Source organism: Telmatherina bonti, assembly GCF_933228915.1.
Source record: "Telmatherina bonti genome assembly, chromosome: 19".
Taxonomy (NCBI): Eukaryota; Metazoa; Chordata; class Actinopteri; order Atheriniformes; family Telmatherinidae; genus Telmatherina; species Telmatherina bonti.
Genome location: NC_136617.1, coordinates 23,776,586 through 23,800,219, shown reverse-complemented (window position 1 = coordinate 23,800,219; position 23,634 = coordinate 23,776,586). Strand labels below are relative to the sequence as shown.

Here is a 23,634-nt window from a genome sequence, read left to right as displayed (position 1 = left end):
TATCTTTCAGCTAACTTGGTATTGGCTTGGGTTCCTCCTCAATGAGCTGGCAAATGTGGCTAGGGAGAAGAAAATCTGGATTTCCCTGCTAAGACAGCTGCCTCCTTGACCCAGAAAATGAATGGATGAATTCTGTTGCATTTACTACAGCAGAATGGCACTGCAGTGCGGGGCAATTAGGGTAAATTAGAATTTGGGTGTGAGATAATGGAGGGTTTTGGTGGGATTTAAGAGTTGAAGCGGGAAAGACTGATGTTAAATTTGGTTTACATGCTTCAAAGACTACAATATCCATGGTATAATATCAAGCAGGAAGTACAAAAATAAGAGAACCAGTGGAATGGATGACATCAGGAATTAAGAAATAATTGGAAATTAGTTTGTCAAAATTAGTCAATTCAGTTCTTACTGGTGTTATTTAAAAGATGACGTGATCCAACAGAGCGACAAATGTCAATTGTCATGTCAATTTTTTTCTTGTATATTCTGCTGTTATCATTTATTTCTTTTATTAAAAAGTCAAAACAAACACAAAAACACACAAGTATCTCAGTCTAAAATCTTGGTATGTTGCATTTAATTATTCATTCATTCATTTTCTTAACCGCTTGGTCCAATTAAGGGTCGCAGAGAAGCTAGAGCCTGTCTCGGCAATCATTGGGCAAGAGGCAGGGTATACCCTGGACAGGCTACTGTCCATCACAGGGCCAACACAGAGAGACATTTGATTATTTTGAAATAGATGTGGGGTTTAATTGTAATAGATGTCTCATTAAACAAGCTTTGTAATGAATAGGCCTTGAAGGCTGGAATCTCAAATATCGTTCAGGTGTGAAATTATTTAAAAAGTTTGAAAAAGCAGAGTTTGTATATCAACTTGTGAAACAATTACTTCAAACTAAAATAAAATTATATGCGTCTTAGAGTGTATAAAAAGACACTAACATCATGATTAATAGCAATAGCAATGTAGTTTTATTGATCTAGGCTTAATTATGCTGAATAGGGCAGCAGGAGAGACATTCTTTGCGTGCTGCCTCACATAATTTTCACAGAACATGAGAACAACTCACTTCTAATGTGAGAAATGAACGATCACATTAAAATGTCCACAGTGGAATAAGTTCTAAAAACCAAAGAAAATAACAGACTTGTTCTTTAATTCAATCATTGTATCTGGTAAATTAAGGATCTAAAGAGTTAAAAATACTTTCTATGAATAAAAAAAAAAAAAAAGGCTAACCGAAAGAAAAGACGTGTATGATCTCATAATTAGGATCTGATTGGCTGAGAGAAATGATCTCATAATTAGGATCTGATTGGCTGAGAGAAAAACAATGGTCAGAGGCACTGGTTTGAAAGGGGGGGGGCGGAGAAAGCTGCCCTTATTGAGCGACACTGGGGACATCCGCCTTTCCTTTCCACATCAGAAAAGCCGGCTTCCTTAGCAAGAAGATGAACACACAGACATAACATGGGCAGGGGTATGGCCAGATTTCCACATTCAAATAAAACAAACTATCACACTTCCAGTACAGTAAAAGAGGAGTCTTCTCTTGGAGGAAAACTGCAGTTCGAGCTCCAAGTCTTCAGAGCAACCATGTAGTGGCAAAGTAAGCAGTTCAATGGCACCCTCTCTCTGTAGAGCAGGGAACTACAGTAAACGGTATAAGTTACGGGCGAGGTTAGATGCTACCCATAAAAGGCCCAGCATAAAGAGGAGACAGGTATTAGGTAGATGAGACAGCATACAGCATCAGCTCAGACAGGACTGAAGTGGCACAGATGACGGTTAAAGAGCCAGAGTATAAGGTATTTGTGACACAAGTGTCACAGTCCACATGTGCAATTTTTCAGGCTGGCAGCAGATCTGGTGGAAGTCCGCCAAAAGCTGCTGGCTCCCCTCTCTGATCCTTAGTCAGTTGTCTTTTACCAGTACCCCTGAATGGGATACCATACGGAGGAGACAAAGGAGACAGAACAGGGACGCTTTTCTCATTCACAGGTCATTCGGGTTAACAATGGTAAAGTCAGAGTCCTTGCTGTGGGTGGAGCCCTCATCTGGGCTGGAGGAGCCAGATGTAGTGCCAGCCATCAGGGGGTCATGGAAAGTTCCAGACGCACCCTCGGGTTCCATTCGCACCGCGCCGCACCCTCGCCTAATTGGAGGGGTGCGTTCAGATACAGACCTCCCTCCGCCATCTGCCTGCAGATCTCCATCCTGAGACACGAGGATGTAGTCGTCCCAGTTCCTACCCTCTGAGCCGAGAGAAGACGCCACCTGCACGCAGGAAATTCAGACAAGTTAAAGTTGTGTGTAAAGCATGAACATCAATTCATTCTTTATAAAAATGTGCAAATTTATTCTGGCTGTGTCGACTAACTCGCTTATGTTTAAGCTTCATGGGTGTCAAAACATTCTGCATGTGCGTGTGTGTGTGTGTTTATTTTAAATCAACAAAATTTTGTTTGCTTAATCTTTTTTTTTTTTTTTTTTTTTTTTTTTTTTTTTTTTTTTTTTTTACAAATTTGGTCACTTTTCTTAAAGCCGGAAACAAACAAAAGCAGTTTAAAACTCATTTTTTTAACAGGCATAAATGATACTGTGTACTGGATCAAAGGGGCAAAAACATTTTACATCAGACACATTAAAACCAGCCCTGCTTGAACTGAATAATACATGGTGATTAATACCAGTAAAGCACTGGGTTGAGGTGGTTGAGAGCAATCATTCATATAAAATACAAAAAAGAGGAATTAATGGACAACTAACCTGTTGCTCAGGTGGGGTCACTGTTGACTCCTCTTCTTCTTTCTCATCCGTGCTCACGCTCCCGTCCAGATCAGAGTCCTGGCTCCTCCTATTGTCCCCTCCTTGCTGTTGCTTGCTGTGATGATTGATGGAGCTCAAAGCAGTTTCAGCTGCTGCAGCTGTGGAGGTGTAGTGATCATCTGCGATGGTGATCTCATCGTTCTCCTCGGCCTCCAGCTGGCTCTGGTTGAACCGCAGAGCCCCCTTTAAGATGTCTTTGATCTGACAGAATGAAGAGTTTGTGTCAAATCACAAAAACTCATGAGCAACATGACATGAGTACAACTGAACCACTTTAAAAATAAATACTTGACAATTTTAGGAGGATGTGCATGTCAGGAGGTCTTTCTATGAGGGAAAATGGTTTCACAGAGCTTTTTTTTTTTTTTCGGCAAACATTTGCTCACACAATTACCTGTTTGAGTCCAGCTAACGCCACGAGGACTTCATCCTCTTTTTCCAGGTTTTCCTGAAGAATCACTTCCTGGATTTTAACTGCAGAGAAGAAATAACGTGTCACAGAACAATGTCTCAAGTATAAATAACTGTTTCTTTGAAGTCGCTCTCAGTCATGAATTACACATTAACTGGAAGGCAACAATCATGATATGCAAGTGTCACTTTCAATTCTACAGGTACATAGCAGAAAATTAGAATTTATGAAAAAGTTCAGTATTTTTTGTCACTGATTTCAGAATGTGAAATTCATATTTTATATAGATTCATTACACATAGTGAAATATTTCAACCATCAATTCCGTGAAATTTTGATGATTGTAGCTTATAGATAATAAAACCCAAAATGCAGTCTCAGAAAATTAGAATATTGTGAAAAACTTGGAAAATCATGATATCACACCCTAATCAACTCATTAATTCAAAACACACGCAAAGGTATCCTAAACCTTTAAATGGTCTCTCAGTCTGGGTCAGACAGGGGTAATGGGGAAGACTTACAGATGTCCAGAAGATGATCATTGACCCTTCACAAGTAGGGAAAGCCATAAAGGTCATTTCTAAAGAAGCTGGTTGTTCACAGAGAGCTGTATCCAAGCATATTGATGGAAAGTTGAGTGGAAGGAAAAGGTGCACCAGCAAAAGGCATAACCACAGCCTTGAGAGGATTGTCAAGCTACATCCATTCAAGAATTTGGGGGGCTTCACAAGGAGTGGACTGAAGCTGGACTCAGCGCATCAAGAGCCACTATGTACAGACGAATCCTAGACATGGGCTACAAATGTCATATTCTAACTTTCTGAGATGTACCTGTGCAAGCCAAATTGCTGCAGCCATGCTAATGGATAGACACACAATAGCTGCAGTTAACTTGGAATACAACAATCTCTCCAGATGAATCTGACAGATAAATACTTTGTGTAAATAAATGAATAGCAATGGTGTCCAAATTTTTCCACGGTTTTCCTTGGATGACTGATGGCAGCACTAACCTTTATCTTTAAATGATCAGGAGAAAACTGTTTTGCGCTACAGCTTCTCCATTCATCAAAATAAATACACAAGTGGAGATGGTGTCCTCAGTTAAAGATCATATCTTTTTGTGGACAGAAATTGCTCTGTTGCAGTAGTACAGTCACATCATCATGAGTATAACAGCTACTGTTTAATAATCCTAAACATGCAGAAAAGTTTAGGTTTTATCTGGTTTTATCCATAACTCCAAAGTCTTGCAGATGTAAGCTTGGGACAAGAAAACAAACTGGTAAAGGGAAAATATAATGGGACCAGCATGACTGTCGGTCACTGTCGCAACAGTGTTTAAATAAAGACATGAGGAACATGAAGCTTCTGTTGGGTTTTCTTGCATGTTTCTCCTCTGTGTTTGGGTTGCAAAAAGAAACAAGGTGTGTGAAACTATCTGCAACTGAACTCACAGATGTGTGTGTTCATCATCTTGGCACAGTACTTGCTCATGGCCTCCAGGTCATTAATCTGCCCCTGCAGGAAAGATACCTGGGCTTCCAGGTCCTCCTCCTGTTTAAATGATATACACAAAAAAAAAAAAACATTACGAAGAATGAGGAGAATGGATTATGCCACTGCAGCTTTGTGATGATGAGACAAAAAAAAAAAAAGACACTAGATCAGCACAGCAGGTCAAACAGCTCACCGTCTCTTTCTTGCCCATGGATTTGCTGTGGGAGCGAGAGCGAGTGATGTTGAAGAAAGACTCTTTCTTTGTGGCAGAGAGGGGAGGAGACGAGGTGCTGACATCACTCCCCCTGGAGAGGGGCAGAGGCGGTGAGGAGGTGGACTGACCCCGCCCACCAGAGAGGCTCTCTATGCTGGGGGAGGAGCTTGCCGTCCTCGAGGTTTGCCCTGAGAAAGATGGAGAGGAGCAGAGGAGAGAGGTGAACGATGCCTGGATGGAATGTCAACCACTCTGGAGCGATCACACCCAGACTGCTGCTACATCTAAGTAAGCTTCTGAAAAGAAAGGAGGAAAAAACAATGAAATTACATCGGGTTTCTGAATTAGTCATTGTAATAATTACACAATCGTTATTTAATCATAGTTGAGAAGAAATCAACAACATTTGCATTTAAATGATTAATCTACAACTGAAAAAGTATCTTGCAAATCATTGACTGCTCCACTTTATTTATGTTTAAAATGACTAGTTAAAAAAGAAAATTGAAGTCTTATTTGTTTTCCTTCCCATACTTCTGACTTTCTTTCATGAAAAAATGGCAAGAAAAGTCAATCTTTATATATAAAGTCTTTATTTGACCAGTTAACAAAATGTAAAAAAAAAAAAAAAAAAAAAAAAAGAAACAAAATGTTTTTGGGGTATTTAATATTTATTGCCATGTGAAATGTCAAAATTATTATAGTGTAATCTTTTGCTTTCTGGTGTCAATTAAGGGCAGAAGACAAAAATCAGATTATGTTCAACAGGATTTTGAGCAAAGGTTTTCCATAAAATGATGGAAAATGTTTAGTAAACTGTATGTGTTTTATATGTCATGCTGGGTTCTTTGTTATTATTAGCCGTAATAATTTAAATGCAAGCTTAAATGGACAATATTTAAGATAATCTTGGAAACTTTCTCTGCAAAAGCAAAGAAAAGAAGCAGATTTTGACAGAAACTGTGGTCAAGAAGTAGATTTGCAAATAAAAAGCAATATTGACAGTCTGGGCATCAATAAATTAACAGTTTGAGCTCCATCTGCTGGTCACACTTCATCATTGCATGCAAAATGCAACCTAATATATACTTGTCAGGCAGCAGATGAACAAACCAACACAGGGTGATTGACACACTTGGACATGCAATGACACTGATAAAAAAAAAAAGCAAGGACAAATGGGGTGCATGCCACACAAGCGGTTGCCATGGCAGCTGTTACCTTGTGTGTCAATGTGAGTCTGTGTTGGGAGAGAGTCCTGAGACACTCCACCTGCAATTCCATCTAACAGAAAGGAGAGTCAAAGCTGATGCTGCCACAGCCACACAAACCAGTAGCTGAACAATGGCTCAGAAACCGAACATGCAGATAACTCATGGGCTATGAACACACTCATTAGTAAGAGTAGATAAGCAGGATGTGTTTGTCCAGCAACAATCTGGAGCAGTTCTGCGGAGCAAGTTCGTGTCCTGCATCTTACCTTTGCTGAGGTGGACCGGCATGCTTTCAGACTTGAGGAGGCGGTAGTGCTGAGTCTGAACTTGGACCTGGGTCTGGGTCTGAGATGGGGCAGGAGGCTCAGCCAGAGGGTGTGGCAGGATGGGCACGGTTGCCGATGTGGGGGACAAGGACGGGGAGGAGTGTACCTCACTGTTAATAGGGGAAATGCCGGTAGAGGCACCCGACATGGCTGGAGCAATGAGCTTCCTGCCAAAGTTCAGTAGGCTGCTGGAGACCTTGTTGATGTTAAGGGGAGCAGCTTTAGTACTGGAATTGACGCTGGAAAGGCAGGAAAGACAGACAAACAAATTAAATCCAATTTATTTCTAGAATCATACTTTTGATTTGGCATATCAAAACCTTCATCAAGATGTGCACACAGTCAGCGCTGGCATCGGAATTGTCCTTCACACTAAAAAAAAACTATAATATGCATAGTCGAGGACTGCCGATAGCAAACTAGTTAAAGTCATCGTTAGATAAAGTCTCTGTAGAGTTTTGACTTCAAGTGACTCATTTTAAGAATTTTTCTCAAAGACTATGCTGGTTTCATGCATACAAATCAGGACAGACACACACACACGCTCAACTAACACTGCAAACACCTCACTGTTTAATACCGTTTCTTCTTTACAGAGGTTGGAAATGTGCCACAGCATGTGGCAACAAGCTTCTTAGGACTCAGGGAGGAAAGAAACGGGGTTGGTAAACAAGTCTATAAAATGTAGCTGCAAGTGGCAAAATATCTGGGTCCAGGAAGATTTTAAGCATTTAAACTCTGAGCACCTGAAAATTTTCATTTCTGTACCCAAGCGTGTCGCTTGACACTGCTTTAACACAGCATGTAACAGCATCAGCTCGGCTGTTGCCATGACGATGTGTGGGGATTTTAATAAAGCCTCTTTCTGTCTTGCACTCTCAGTTTCCCACTTCCTGCCCATGAAACATTTTTGGGTTTATTTTTCATGATTTTCACTTTAATTAATTCTTTACTATATTTGGCCTCAATAATTTATTTTGTGAAAATAAAATTTACCTTTTGAAATTAATAAAATATTAATTAACTTCATAACATGCCACTTGCATGAAGTGCTACACTGCAGATAAGTAAGGACTTAAACTTGTCTTTGCATCCAGATAATCACAGGGGGAACATGGTTTCCCATATATTAAGGTGGTGACATTGCCTGTGGAAAAGGGTGACATATATTTTTAATCTATTTCATAATAAAAATGTTCAGTTGACACCAGTGTGGACTAAATGTTTGACTTATCTGAATATAATTAGAAAAGTGGGAGCAAAGAATGTCATATTCACAAACTAACAAAGGGGGTTGACTGACAACACTTTGTAGCCAGTTAATGAAGCCAGTTATGACATAATATGTAAATCCAGAGACCACTTAGAAGAAATCAAAAGTTTTTTTCTTGTGATGGGAAGAAGAGTTTTGTCCGTGCTTTACCGAGTCTTGTTCATCAGGTCAGCTCCCCTCGTTTTGTAGTAATCCAGGTTTTGCTGGAACTGGTAGTTGACAGGGCGTGGATTGTTCTACAAATTAGGGACAGAATAAACTATTTATTGCGTCTTTGCTGTTTACGATTCGTAAGCAAGAAGAAAAAAAAGAAAACAACCAGACCTTCTTACCCATGTATGACTACATGGAGAAGCAAATGCACATGTCTCTGACTCAGTATTTACGAGCAACAAGCTTCTATCCTGCCTGCTCCCGTCTATACATCAGGGATGATGGCCCTGCAGGTGTAAAAATGATGTGGACGTGCTGTGACATGGTCGTTCAGCTGGGGAAAACACTGTCATGTTGGATCACAACCTCCTGTAGATGTAATCCCAGATGAATAGTGGACAGAGCACACTGAGCTGCTGGGTCTGGGTGGGCTGTGCAGGTCATTAAATGTGGAGGATGGACATTGAGGCATTAACTAAGGTCAAGGAACCAGCTCAGATTTAAGTTACTAACATGTATATGTTATTTATAATCTTTTTTTTTTTTTTTTTTTTTTTTAAGATACGAGAAATAAAAACTGTGTTTTTACCAAACATGTCAGAAAAGTGTCAAATGACCCAATAAAGTGCTCAAGGTAAACATGTTCTGCTTTCACTCGGTCTTGCCACAGAAAGCATCTAACGTGAAAATGACACTGTAGCAAGAGGAAGCAGCTACAACAATCAGGCAGCTTCATAGCAGGAACTAAAACATTTTTATCTTTATGATTAAGGCAGGGACTTTCCTGTTTAACACTGGCCCATTTCATTGCACTGCATTCATAATCATGATTGCAGTCTACTAAAACACTCGAGGCTCAAAACAGGCATGTAGGAACAGCCCATAACCAATGTGGTCTCAGTGAGAGGCCTGCAAGCTGAATAAGTCTTGTTGCATGAGATGAACAATATGCAAAACTTGGATCAAACTCTGAGTTTCTCTTGCAGATTTCTTACAAACCTTGAAAGAACAACTGAATCCATGAAACTGTATCTGTCATTTTTCAATGGTGTTTGATTTTTAAAGCAAAATACTTCAATCTCTGTATGATTCTTGTGCCATTTTCCATGTACATCACTCTGTAGTCTCTCCTCAGATTTTCTATCTGAATTTTACAGCATGAAAACTGCAAGATTGCACTTTTTAAAATGGTCTATTGGAAATTTTGTTCTGTTCAGAATCATGTTGTGGTACAAGCCATCCTGTTCACCTATTGCAAACAGCGTAGTTTTTGCTTCCAGACTTTTTAAAAAAATTTTTTTTACAAGAATCTATTTTATCTCTTACAAGTAAATTATTCCCAGTCACTGGTTGCAACATGACTCTAAACGTCAGTATTTATTAGATTCTGAAATGTGGATCGCCTGACCTTTCCAAAAACAACTGAGGACTAAATCCTGCAGTTAACTTAAAGGTCAGTTTTGGCTAGTGCTCCTTTACTTTATTAAAAGTAAATACATTGCATGGGAACCAAATCATAACATGCTAACATTTAAAGTCTATAAACACTACGTTGATACAGTTTCTAATATACTGTAATACCGGCTTCATCGATTGCTCCTGCGTTTCATTTATGTATACTGTAAATGCCTTGTAGTCACTAATATGTAGGAAGTGAAAAACCTTCTGCCAAAATTAAATCTTTTTAACACCTTATCAGCATTTCACAGTGTCAGAGTACTAAAAGTGTTTTTTTTCTCTTTTTTTTAAGAGGGGAGAGGGGGGCTGTGACTTTTGCCCTAGGATATCAACAACGCACTGCTTTGCATGTGGGTGTTTCGCTTCAGCAAATCTTCTACTTCCTCTGCAAAAACAAACCAAAAAAACAACCAGTAAATTATTTTGTTTGCTTACTTTGGGATCTCGAAGAAACAAGGCCTTTTGCAGCAAAGCATTGATGTCTCCAATTGGAGGGTAATGCATCAGCAGGCCCAGGCAGGTCTGGAAGTTACTGGCGATTACTGAAACAGAGATAAATAATAATCTGTGAAATTTTCATTTGATACAAGTCTGACAGTTGACACGAGGACACAAACTGATGTCTGGATCTCACTAAGATCTTTCAAGAAAATAGTTCATCTGTTCTGAAGAGTCAATACTGCTTTATGATCTTGATAATGAGACATCACTAAAGGTACTTAACTTTAACCCTACGTGTGTGTATGTCAGAAATAAATTGCTGTTACACTGGAAGCAATACAACCAGACTGGACTGAATGAAATAGATTAACACACATTCTTCCAGTTAATGTTTTATGAAATGACATGCTATGTAAGCTAATGCATGGTATAATTAGATTATTTATCAAACAGAGCGTACAAGCATCTCTGATGTAGAGCAGCATGGCCACAAAGACATAGTCAACCAGATCCAGAGTGATGCTGTCAGCAAACAGGGCATCCCACACCACCAGAAGGTCCTGTAGAGGAAACTCGCGGCCAAAGAGCAGACGAACCCACCGGCTGCAGACACAAACAAACAACTGCATTTCTGTCTGCAACGCGTCCAGAAAAGTATCCGACAGGAAGGGGGAGCAAATACTGACATGCCGTAGATTTGGGGGGCAATCTCCAGCCGGTTGAGGTGCATGTGCAGTTCTATGTCGTGCTTCTTCACCAGCTGGTCCTGGATACGGTTGACTTTGGTCACTATGGCAACAGATGGTCCAGAGTCCTGGGGCCGAGCAAATGGGATGCTGGTCAGCATCTCTTCCTTACCCTGGGGGAACAGATTATTATATAACTGGCACACCTTTGTATAAACATCATTTAGTGGCATCTGTGTCCAACTGAGTGATGAACATTCACCATATGCTGAACAGACCCACTGTTATTTTCTGGAATGGCCAAAAAGTGCTCCAAGCTTGGAAGAAAAGCTTCCAGACCTTACATTGATTTTTACTTTATCAACTCCTGTTTATCTCTAGGTTGACTTTGGTCTGACATGTCCAATAATTATCTGACAATCAGCCTTCTATATAACAATTTAGCAAAGTAGCAGTCTGACATTCTCAAACTGCCCACCTGCCTATTAGGGATTTATAAGAAACTCTGCATGATGTAATAATATTTTATTTCAAAGCTGACTGACAGTAAAATTAAAGCAGCTAAAGTAGAAATAAATGAAGTTACAGTTGGTGCAAATCCATCATTTCCTGCTGCTTTTTGTTAACGTTGCACAGATCCAAATGCAAAGATACAGCTCGGTTTTTATTCCTCAAAAACAAACATGTAGAGTCCAGTCTTTTTTTTACCCTCTTATCTTCCTTTTTCTTTTCTTTTTTTAATGCAATATCTATATATTTTGCTTGACTAGGCTTAGGGAGGCTTTTGCACTCCAGGCATTGTAATTCTATGTGGTCAGCTCTGATCGGCACCATCAAAATGACTAAATATGTTATATAATGCACAAAATAACAGTGCTTCCACTGAGTTGAGTTTCAACTGTGCAGCTGCAAAGCACAGCACTCCACGGCAATGTTTTAGCACCATGAAGTAAAACTAAATGTGTGCAACATGAAATTAATTACTGGCAGTGGCTATACTTATAATTTTATTGATTTTGTCATTTTAAAAAATCACATGAATATCTTTGGGTACGTTAACAAAGTTTCCAGCTCCATATAAAGCAAATCCCCTGTAATATCTTTGACAGAGCAGCAACTCAACCTCTGTTTGCAAGGGCATTAAAATACATTTCCTGTTACCATGGCAACCGGCCATATCCACTATCAAATCAAGCAAGACTGAAACTTTACGGATCATTACTTAATGCTGGTATGATGTCATGCTGCACAATCATCTCTGATGTTGAATCTCTTTTTCTTTCCTTTTTTCCATCAATATCAAACTGACCTTCCTCACTTCCCTCTCAAAGCTGGAGAACCACGGCTCTGCTGTCTCCATCAGCTGCGAGAACATGGCACTGTAAAGTCAGGTGTAGTAGTGTTTAAGTGTATGGAAAGGAGACATGATGACACACATAGCAACAAAATACATGCAATATCTTAATTGATAAGAAGACATTCATTTCCATAAACACTTCTATTATTCATGTGATTTTGATGTACTTACTAGGCATCATGCTCAAGGTATTCTGGGTCCAACAGACATTTCATCTCCTCACTGCTGAAAACCAGAGACGCCTTAAATTACATTTCGGTCCAAATAACTGAAAACATGCCGTCTGCAGTGGGGTAGGTCAAATGATATTATTGGCAAGTAAAGGGCAACACATTCAGCTTCACAGTGAGTTTGATCTGACCTGGGGCTGGCCGTCTCACTGGCATGCTGGAAGGCTTGATGGTCACAGTGCAGCACAAAGACTATGGGAGCCAGCAACTCATGCATCCCCTGCAGACACAGACACGCAGACAGCAGTGGGGGGAAGGGTGTAAGATGTATAATGGTAAGGGTAGATAGAAAACACGGTTCATTTGTGGTCAGTCTTTCTTTAATAATGATGCACGAGGTTTCTAATTCATGATGACAGCTTTAATTTAGATATTGTTAGCCGGTGGCCGGCCGTGTGTCACTTCCAGTTTGCAAAAAAGACGCTGTACTGGCCATCTATTCATTCGCTGGCACCTGTTAGAGGCACTGATAATGATTAGGTTACGAAGGCATTTGGTTCTTCTGTCTGAACTCATTGGGCTCTATGAGATATTCATCCACACACAAACACCCAAAGTGTATCAGAAGCATAGCCCTGCAATAATACCACATTCAGAATTTACTGTTTACTGAGATCCTACCTGTTTATACAGTAACTGTTCATTTTCTCTGGCATAGCAGAAGAGAATGTCCGTCAGCTTGGTCCTCACATCCTCATCCTGGAAGTAACGGATCTCGGGGAATCTTATGCAAATGAAGGACAGAGAGGACAGGCTTATCGACAGCAGAAAACAAACACATTGTGACAGTGTGCGAGTGTGAGAGATATGCAGCATACGTTCGAAACACATCCTGCTTGATCATCCCCTTCAGCTCTTTATCCTGGAAAAACTTGTTCCAGAGGCTCTGTATGAGACAAGACAGATTCAGAAACTCAGGGGATTTGGAGAAAGAATTCATGTTTGCAGCTCATTATTATAGAACAAAAATGCTAAAAGAAAACAACAAAAAGATATATTAAGAAAAACACATCTGTCAACAGAAAACAGAACAAAACTCCATTAAAATCATAAGAAAAAGGTATAAACCAGACAGTTTGGTGGGACCAGCAATGTTTTGCTTTCTCATTAACCTCACAATCTTCTGAAAATAACTATGATTTATTTTCATTAATTACAAGAAACATGCTGCCATCTGCTTGCTTGTGTTCAGGCAGATTTTTGCATCTTGCACCACATAAAGAAACCAAAAGGCACCAAAACCTGTGTGCCAACTGGAAAAAGAGTTATGTCTATTGTTTTCACTCTATGATTAATATTATAAAATTACAAGCATGAAACCACTGACGAAGATGGTCTCACCCCTTCATCCTGGGACAGTGGGTTGTTGACAACCAGGTCCTGCTGGCCTGCAGCTTTGCGGGGGTTTGTGATGTGCTGTGACAGAAAAACGCACATTTATGAGTTATTTCCAAAAGGGCTACAGTGTTAAAGTGTGTGACTGTGACTGTGTTGTAACCCTTTCATTTAATCTTCAGCAGCAAATACAAAATTAAGTCTGAAGTAGATCCAGAAGTGGTGTGTGGTGAAGTTTCCAATCAGTTTTTAATACTTAAATCTGACTGCTCAATTAGAAAAAAATCTGTTTTATCGCATTATGTAATATTTTTCTTATGCAGTTGTTAAAAAAAAAAAAAAAAAAAACTGACCACAGAGGGGCACTCTCACCATCTCTTTGATTTTCTCATACTGGCCCCGGAGCTCCTTGGTCTTGTTTATCCACTGCCCCTTATCCTCCGGAAGAACCTCCAGGTACAGCTACAGACAAAGTGGCCACATTCATTTTTGCAACCTTGACAAGAAATCCTCTTTAGCAAGTCATAAACATGCAGAAAAACCCCTCTACAACTAAACTTCTAGATTTTATTCCTACTAAGTTGAAAAACTACTCTCTTCAGTTGGAGGGAATTTGCCAAAACCCTTCTAATCAAACTCGATAGCACTGCTTGATCTGCTTGGCAGGTACCTTCCAACATACGCTCCGAAAGCGGCTGCTCCTCAGTCGACCGTTGATGCCTGCCTGCCGGATCCTGGCCAGGTAATTACTGTTGAGAAACAAGTCGTCCCATTCTTTCCTGCACAGGGGAGGGGAGGCAGAGGATGAGGAGATTTATGAGCATCTCAACCCAAATTGGGCACGGTTTCCCATCTAATGTGTCATCCAACAGTAAGCTGAGAAGCTGGAGCAGTGTGATGAGCCAAGAGTTCATGATACACACGCGTAGGAAAGCGCTGGAAGAACTTACCTATATGAGAGGAAGGTTGACTGAGATTGTGAGTAAGTGCTGCTGTCAAGAGATCCTCCTGTTAGGAAAGTACCACACAAAACCACAAGGGGGAGCTGTCAGTGTAACTGGAACATGAAAGCGACCCCATATTTATTTTTACGACTTCTTTTACAAGCCTGCAGTGAAGCAGAAAGGCCCAGAAGCATTGAGGACCAAAAATGCCATAATCACAAATAAATTAATAAATAAATACAGAAATGTATAGTTAAATATTGAACTTCATAAATAATTCAATATTTTTGCCTTTATTTATGTATGTATTCAATTATTTATCCACATATTTTATACATTTATGTATTTATTCATTTATTTATTCATTTCTCAATTTATTTATTCATTTTTGATCTATTCCTTTATTTTTTTATATTTATTTATGCATTTCTTCCTCTGACTTGTTCCACCAGGTGCCGACTACTGCTTCCAAACCAGGTTTAAGGAGCCCACCTAATGACCACATTGCAAACAAATACTAAATTAAATAAATGTGGAAATGAATGAATAAATGATAAACTGATAAAAAGTAAACAGAAAAATACATTTTAAGCAACTGAATACCTATATAAATAAATGCAAAATCACAGAATTATTTATTAAATTCCTTGTTTAATTATACATTTCTGAATTCATTTATTTCTTAGCTAATATATGAACGAATGGATGAGTATCATAGTTTTGGTCTTCTACTGAGGAAGATAAACGAACAAACAGTTAAGTGCGATACTGCTCTTCCTCTTTATTGGCAGTAATATGTCTAATTTGGCCTGCAGGTGAACATGCATTCAACTCCGAGAGCTGTCTATCAGCATTAGTACCAGGAGTAGATCAGTCCACAGGGACGCTCAGTCTGAATATTCATCAGTTCCACAACATGCCAGCCCACAATACTTTTCCCTCTCACACAAACATAAAAACACCCTTAGCCCAGAGGCTTTGCTTAGCATGCCTGTGACTCACTCTCTAGTCACTTCACTTTTTTTTTTCTTTTCTATCTCTCAATGAATGATTCTGCTTCTCTACATCTCATCTAGTATAAATCATCACAGAGGACTCCGATGAAGGTATAACATATGAAAAGAACCAAAGAGCTAAGAGTCCAAGGAATGGGAAAACACTGGTGCATTATAATGAAGGTATAATTCCCAGGACTGGGTGACTAATGAGTTAATTCTACTCCAGATTTGTAAGCTGTCACAGAACTGACGTACTGCTGCGATTCTTGTTAAAACTGTGGAGAGGATCGAAGCCCGTCTCCTGCTGCTCGTCAGTCTGGAGTGGATGACGGGTCTCAAAGTTGGGGTGCTGCATGACCGCAACCCAGTTGGAACTGTAAGGTAGCGGCATAGGACAGAATTAACATGGAAAAAACACACAAGAGAAGTCAGAAAATAGTAATGCAATAACACACATGCATGTGGACTTTTCAGGAGTCTAGCCCCCTACAACAGATTTTTTTAAGTGCTCATTCTTTAATTTAATAGTTTCTACTGATAAGGACACAGATGACAGATCAGAACCTCTGCTGACTGGTTTTGCTGACTACTTGACACTTCTGACTGCCCTGTTAGCAGAACAGCCTGCTAACAATCAAAAACTGTACACTTGAGTTGGTTGACCTCAATACTTACTCCTGCAGCCTTGTGATTCTCCTCAGTCAAGACTCAGAAGAAAGGAATATTTCTGAAAGAAGAAGAGATCACAGCAATGATGCAAAACACTGTTAGCACAAGGGGAAATTAAGAACGAGGCCCTTTTTGGGCCAAATTTGATCTGGTGCAATAAAATTTAGCAGAGCAGGAGAAGATGGTGAAGAAAGAAACAGAATAGTTTATAGTGGATATACAGTGCATTAATATTAAAGAAACATTAACATTTTAGAAAAAAAAATAGCTGGCTCATCGTTTTTTTTTTCTTCAAAAAGGTAATCAAACTATATTCTAATTTTGCACCGATCACAACTTTGCAACAGTGATTAGAATCTATGAAAAATGGCTGAAATTAACAAAAAGCACTCGAGCCGCCTGATGTTCCTCAATCTCACTGTGATATATCGAACACAACCAGCCAAGCTAATGAAGTCATTAGGGAGGAAAATTAATACATCAATTAAATATTCTGATGTCAACAGGCTTTTATTCACAAGGCACACAAACTGCAGGGTTGCTGATATGATTAGGGAGATGAAATTTAAGAAAATGCACAGTTCTATGCAAATGTCATTCTTTGCACTAAAGTGTTTAAAAATGTGATCATATCCTCTGCTCCAAACCTTTCTAAAGCCAAGAAAAAAAACCTTAATAATGTGCTAAAAATACGACGTATAAGTAAATGCTGTATCTAATGTAATTTACCACCACAGCAAGCAAACCCTTTTCCTATTGTCAGTGTTTTTTTTATTAGTTTTAAAAATGATAAACAATGGCCAGTTTTCAAACTGAACATTAAGCATATTTAGAATAACTAAATTATGGTTAAATCACGTTTATTTTACTGCAGATTTTCTATGCTCCATAATATCATTTATATTTGGAAATAAAAAGAAAATCATTGAATGCCAGAGTCTCTGAGATGTAAGCATGGGTGGATGATCTTCCGTCCATCAACAAGGTTTTTAAAAAGAATAATAAAATACAGAAAAAAATGGGATTTTCTTTTTTTTTTCCCTCTGCAGTACAGAATAACAAACCATTCAAGGAATCTGGAGAAATGCTAGTGAATAAAAACCACAAGTTTAAGCAACGACCTGCAAGCCTTCAGACTGAACTACATCAACTATCATCCTTCACAAGTATAAACACATTAGAAAGGGATTATTGTGGAAAACATATGTCCATTACTCCAATACGAGTTACATTCACAAATGCTAATTCAAACTCCACGATACAAGAAAGAAATCTGATGTCGTCTTCACTGAGAGGCATCACTGACTTCTTTGGGCTTGGAGGAATCTGGCATGAACCATCACACAACAGAAATTGGTATTTAGAGGTGTATCGACAAATTATTATTCAAAATCTGTTTGGGAGTCTAGAAGTCGCTCTGGAAGAAAGACCAAAAAGGATCATCCAGACTTTCATTAGCAACAAGTCCAAAGGCCAGGCTTGGCAATGGCAGCCTTAATGTACAAAGCACATTTCAGCTGTGATACATTTCCTTCAGGATGGCATCTTTTCCAGATCTTTTCATGCATTTTTAATGAGACGATGGACAACTACTTTTTGCAAACACAACAAGGCATGACTGTGGAAGAAGTGTGTACAACAGCCTGCAGTCCTGACATGTCTCCAACAGAGAATGTGTGGAGAATGTAGAAGTTTTTTTTTTTTTTTAAATGTCCCAAACTTTAATTATTATGTGCAATAAGATGTATTTGCAGGACAAATAAAACAAAATAACATTTAAAAAAAAAACTTTTCATTACCCGAAAGCCTCATGAGTGTTGTAAGAGATATGCAAATTAGAAGTGGTAAAAAAAAAAAAAAAAAAAGTACCCTTACAGTTTTTTTGGAATACGCTGCATACATGCTATTCAAATATGGATATAAACTATACTAAATAACAACAATAGATAAATAATATCTCTATTATGCTGAAATGGTTTGAGATGAAATTAAAAAAAAAGAATGACTGAAGCTCTTTGACTTTTACTTGAATTTGGCATTCAATCCAAACTTCTAATTAATAATTTGTAGACATCACCTCAAGCTCTGAGAAAATGAGACTTTAAAAAACATTTTTGTTGCTCAAACAGTAACATTTGACCCACATTTGGCTATGAGCAGTAAATGGGGTCATTATTAATGATTGAAAGTCACACTGTTTGATTTAGCTGTGCACAAAGAGGAGCTGATTCATAAATAAATGCAACTGAACATTCCAAGAGAAAATTCAATCAAGATTTCCTGCAGGTAAACCATGAGCCAACTCTACTGCGCCAAGTTCAGCGAACAGTTTTAACTTTCTCTGTGAGCTATCAAAATCTGAGTTCTGCCTCCATCCTTCAGCTGACTTGGGATTATTCCATGTTTATGAATATGTTTAGCCTAATACATAGGCCCACAGAGTAACGCATCCACAGAGCATTGTGTGCTCTTTTACTTTATTAATTGTGGAAATAACACAACAAAGGCATCTCTTAAACCCATTAACCATGTGAATGAAACACTGCTTGATAAATTAGCTGCACACGCAATGAAAACTGAAATTATTTTCCATGAATAATGCATGTGCCTGCTTCTTGGGAAACATCTGCTCTGCTCAAAGCGTGCTGTCTTTAAGTCAGCGAGCTTTTTCTCCCCCTCTCAAGAAAATGACATTATCCCAGTAAATAATCAGAACTAATCCATAAATACAGGGAAAACAGATGAATATTGTGAAAAAGGTGTCTCCAGGCAAGAGCCTCTTTTTCCCCTCAACTTTACAAAAAAACTGACATGAAAGATTTAAAATCTCCCGAGTGTCTACAAATATAAATCCCTGTCATCTAGCGCAGAATATTAATTCATATCTATCTGACAAAGATATTTTGAGGAACATTTTTTTCCCTGCAGACACGTACAGTGCTTTGTCCCTTCTTTCCAAAAATAAAAAGTCACTCTAAACTTTCTAAAAAGAGGCTTTTACAGATCGCTCAGTGCTGCCTGTACTTTGACGAAGCATCTTCTGCACATTTTTCTGTGAGCCTTTGTGAGAAGGGTGAAAGATGATGTTAGAAGACTCGAGGCCCTGTCGTGTTAGCCCATTGCCGCCTGAAGCGAGTCTCCTCTCAGCCTTCTGCTGTTTTCCTCACTTCTTCCCAGAGTCGAGGGTAAAATGACTTTCCAACTTTACAACATAATAATCAAGGCAAATTAGCTTCTGCATTATTTAATCTACAGCACCTGGAGACACCTCAATAATTCAAACACACAAATCTTTCATGAAATAATCAAATCAATACATAATGAAATACATAAATAAATCAACACACAAATAACAGTGAGTCCATCTGTGCGGAGGTAGATCTGTTCCAGGGGTTTATTAACATAAAAATGCTCAAACCAAACTGCACTTATTACAGTCGAAAGATTGTTTGACTACTTCTTCTTTCAAAGTTATCACCGCAATCATGATTTTAAAAAAAACAAAAAAACAATGATACTAACAGAATCTAACTCCGAAATACTTTCCTCAGTAATCCTCATTTTATTGTCTTTTACTCACAGAGGTTCAGTCTGGAAATGACCAGTTATATTACATCTTAGTAAAAGTCTCCTCTCCTCCACTGCTTTCTATTTTCACTCGAGTAAAGCCGTGCAGCATCACCTAACCTAACCTAAACCTAACCTCATCTAAATGATCTTATGCATTAAGATGTAGAGGTGGGTTTTGCTGCTTTCAAATGAAGATCACATGCTGGACGAGCCCAGATTTGGTTTGAACTGAGATGAAAAAAAAACCCACCTTGTAACACTCTAAGCTCACTGGCATAAAAGCACAAAGGCTAAACAACTCTGACATTACTACTGTGGCCATGCTTTCAGTTCTGTATATTTGTTCTATTACTTCTCATACGACTCCAAACTGTGAACAAATCATAAAGAACTCCAGTCCACCATTTTCCATCTCAGGTCCACAACTTCCAGAATAGTCTGAAGTAAAATAAATGCAGGAAAAGAATCATCTCATTGGCTCTTTGGAGGATGACTATTCAAAGGAGGATTCAGTGAACAGTGAAGAGAGGAACCGTCACTGGTGGCTACAACTGGCACAGAGTCGTTCAAAGTGGAACATCCAAGCTAAACAGACTCACATGCCTCTACTTCAGCACAGCGAGGGCTCAGGAGCTTTTGCAGTCACATGATCTGCAAGAAGCCGAGAACATGCTCGGAACCATAACTTTTGCAAAATACCATGAACCTTCTGGATCCTGACTGATTCAATTACCAGACATCTGTCTGTAATGTATAGGAGAATGTGAGCAGTGGTTGACAAAGCTGGGGACACCCACAGGGAGTCATGTGATAAATCTATAAAGGATATTTTCCCCTCTTAAGCTTCTCTAGGGTTTCATACTGGACATCATTTCTTCATCAGAGCCTCTAAAACTATTCAAACAAACTGTAACTGCAGCTGTAGGTGAAGGATCAGGAATAGACTTGGAATAAAAAAAAAAGGCAACAAGAAAAATAAAAACAACCAAGCAGGGTTGTCAGGATCAACAGGTTCTAAGTAATGAGTGACTTACATATTCATGATTCTGATTAAGACGTTCTCCTCTTTTGTTACATTTACAAAACAAGTAGATTTAGATGGATGACATTAATGCTTTTTCCACTGAGTGTTTAGATGAAAAGCGTTCTTAAAGTAAAAAGGCTTTTCTTTTCCATTTTTAATCAAAACTAAAATGTTTTCACCATCATTTTGTGGCATTTGACTATCCAACAAAATCCATGACAACACCGTCCTTTCATACTAATCCAAATGCAGCCAAGTGCATATTAAAGGTTAAGCACCTTAAGCTCTGAGTCCTTGACGATAACAAGAACATGGAAAACAAGACGGTTATTTCTAATAAATGAAAGACATGTCTGTTGCTTTCATTCAGCTGTTTGATGCAGATGAACTCCAAGATTTGAACACTTATGTAAAATCTTCTTTGTCAGATCCAATCGTTGCTTTTGGCCACGATGTAATAAAAAAGCAAGAACATAGATGTAAAAACAACAAAAACATGTACACCGAGCCACCAGCACATTACAGGGAAAACATTTAGTGAATGTGGAACAGGGATGGAAACTTTAACATCCAGGCACATTCTGTAATTTGACACATTTCCTCTTACTGCACACTATAAAACACACATTTAGCAGAAAGGTTCTTCCTTCTTTTACACTACAGGATCAAAAACAGTTTCTAATCTCATTTTCCTCATCCAAATGGCGTTTTAGTAGTGTAGCAAGACAAGCTGTAATCCTGCACAGAACTTCTTTATGCAATATGAAAAAATAAATAAAATCTTGAAGCAATGTGAACCCACTCAGTCAGTCAGTGCTGTTTGTCACTAAACCTCTGTAGTCTTCACTGCTCTCAACCTATCAGTAAAAAATATGTCATCTTGCAAAACAGGTTAAAGAAAAGCCAGCCATATGTAACTTTAACATGTTGAAGACATTTTAATCCAGAAATGAAAACATGTGTACAATTTATGGATGATAAAACGCCTGACTTTGACAACAGGACGGCTGAATGGTTGCATCCATCGGGATTATAGTGTGAACACAGGGCAAAACACCAAACAACACCTTCGCTAGTTTGTATCTTAAACAGGCTAACAATGCTAAACGCAGCTTAACCAGGTAAACTGTCGGTTATCTGTAACTACCAGTGCAGAGAGCATAACTTCAGATGACAGAAAGCAGAGAAGCTAACGTGATGCTAGCCTAGCTATTAGCACGTAACCGAGTCACTGCACGGGCCTGCCGTTACTTCCGACACACACAGCTGTAGCTATGAGGCACGAGACAAAGTTGGAACACACGCTCTCTCGCGCATACACGGATTGACACGAGCGTAAATGTTAGTAAAATACATTGTGTAAGGAGTTATTGGCTTTCAGTGTTATTTAGATACCTGTACAGATCATGCATGGATCCTCATTCTGTTGTGTCGCACAGTCTGCTGATTTGTAAACAGTAGCAGATCAGGCGGATATACTGCAGATCAGCTGACTGGTCACGTGACCAGGGCAGCCAGCCACATGATCCTACTGTTTGTAGGTTGCTCCTGCGCTTTATCTGCAAGACGCGCATACCATGTTTATACAATAAAACTATAACCTATCTATCTATCTATCTATCTATCTATCTATCTATCTATCTATCTATCTATCTATCTATCTATCTATCTATCTCTCCATCTATCTATCTATCTAGCTCTCTCTCTCTCTGTATATATATATATATATATATATATATATATATATATATATATATATATATATATATATATATATATATATATATATATATATATATATATGTATAGGTAACAAACCATTTTTGTATTTTAAAAAGGGAAAATTCCTGGTAATATTTTAAATTAAATCAAAGGGTTAGTCATAGGTAAACACCTGTAAAGTGTAGAAAATGTCCATTTTTGTCCATTTTAAATGGTAAATTTCATGACAAGGATTATGTGCAATCCACACTGAAAGTGAGAGATTAAATTAATTTAAATAAGATATTCTTTCAGCAATTAACATCTAAACAGCCTTTATTTTTTATTTATTTTAATACGTGTTATTGATTTTTAATTGGGTATTCAAACAATTCTTTGAGAGCTTGGTTTTCCTTTAGCAGAAATGACAACCTCAAGTCTGTTTGGAAAAGTTCCTATAAGTTTGGCACATCTTTTCTTTGAAACGTTTTTTCTTTCCTCATTCTTGGCAGAGAAGTTCAAACTTAACCAGCTTGGACGAGGAGCATCAGAGCACACCCATTTCTCCAGGGATGCGCTACTGGATTGAGCTCTAAACTCATTTTCAGAGTTTGCCTGTCCAGGTCATTGTTTTGTTGGAATACAAACCTGAATACTTTTGAAAAGGGTTTGTCTTTTGAGATTTCTCCTTATTTTTATTCATATTTCTTTCCTCTACCATGTCTTGTTTCAGACCCTGTTTCCATAGTGACATTGCTATCACCTTGTTTGACAGATGGTGGCCTATATATAACAAGATTTTTAGCGAGGAGTCGTTTTGGTGGCCTCTCTTCCATATAGGCTTGACAGGTGGAGTTCAGCACTGAAGGTTGTCCCTTCACAAGTTTGTCACATTCATTTTGGCTATTGGCTTCTGATTGAGGGACTTTGTCCAATATACTTCGTTGAGCTGGGCTTTATAACACATCTATTAGTGATTAATATTTCTTCTATTTTTAGAATGATAAAAGTCTCTTTACGAGTGTCAGCTTCGTTGTCTCTTTCCTCAGAAAGGTGTTCAATGCCTCAAATGGCCTGACAACTTTTTGATTTCACTGAACGCTAATCCCACAGACAGACTCGAAAGATAATAGCTCATATTGAATGATGAGCATGTCTCAATAAATTGCGGCATTGGCTCACTCTGTGTTTCAGGATTGATTTGAAAATTCTTTTATTTGTTTATAAATGTCTTTTTTTATCTTGAACCTTGTAAATTATGAACCGTTGTGGAGCCTGACATTCTCTGGCACG

General features: G+C 38.6%; 1 protein-coding gene across 1 annotated transcript; it reads right to left on the bottom strand.

The window, feature by feature from the left end:
- Nucleotides 1-975: 975 nt before the first annotated feature.
- Nucleotides 976-22,101, bottom strand: tbc1d5 (TBC1 domain family, member 5). The gene is made up of 22 exons (XM_079259090.1): nt 22,036-22,101; nt 16,053-16,104; nt 15,633-15,751; nt 14,386-14,443; nt 14,106-14,214; nt 13,808-13,897; nt 13,442-13,516; nt 12,919-12,986; nt 12,722-12,824; nt 12,232-12,320; nt 12,042-12,092; nt 11,823-11,892; nt 10,514-10,686; nt 10,288-10,430; nt 9,822-9,928; nt 7,926-8,011; nt 6,443-6,741; nt 4,942-5,150; nt 4,706-4,805; nt 3,228-3,307; nt 2,774-3,034; nt 976-2,281 (listed from the first exon to the last, which is right to left on the bottom strand). The coding sequence occupies exons 3-22, from the start codon at nt 15,730-15,732 to the stop codon at nt 2,000-2,002; spliced, it is 2,553 nt and encodes an 850-aa protein (XP_079115216.1). The 5' UTR covers nt 15,733-15,751; nt 16,053-16,104; nt 22,036-22,101; the 3' UTR covers nt 976-1,999.
- Between the last annotated feature and the right edge of the window lie 1,533 nt (nt 22,102-23,634).

Coding starts and splice junctions, on each gene's coding strand:
- tbc1d5 (XM_079259090.1), bottom strand. CDS start 15,732: ATGCAGCACCCCAACTTTGAGACCCGTCATCCACTCCAGACTGACGAG. Junction 12,987..13,441: donor CACTGTCCCAGGATGAAGGG/GTGAGACCATCT, acceptor TGTCTCATACAG/AGCCTCTGGAACAAGTTTTT. Junction 11,893..12,041: donor TACCTTGAGCATGATGCCTA/GTAAGTACATCA, acceptor CTGACTTTACAG/TGCCATGTTCTCGCAGCTGA.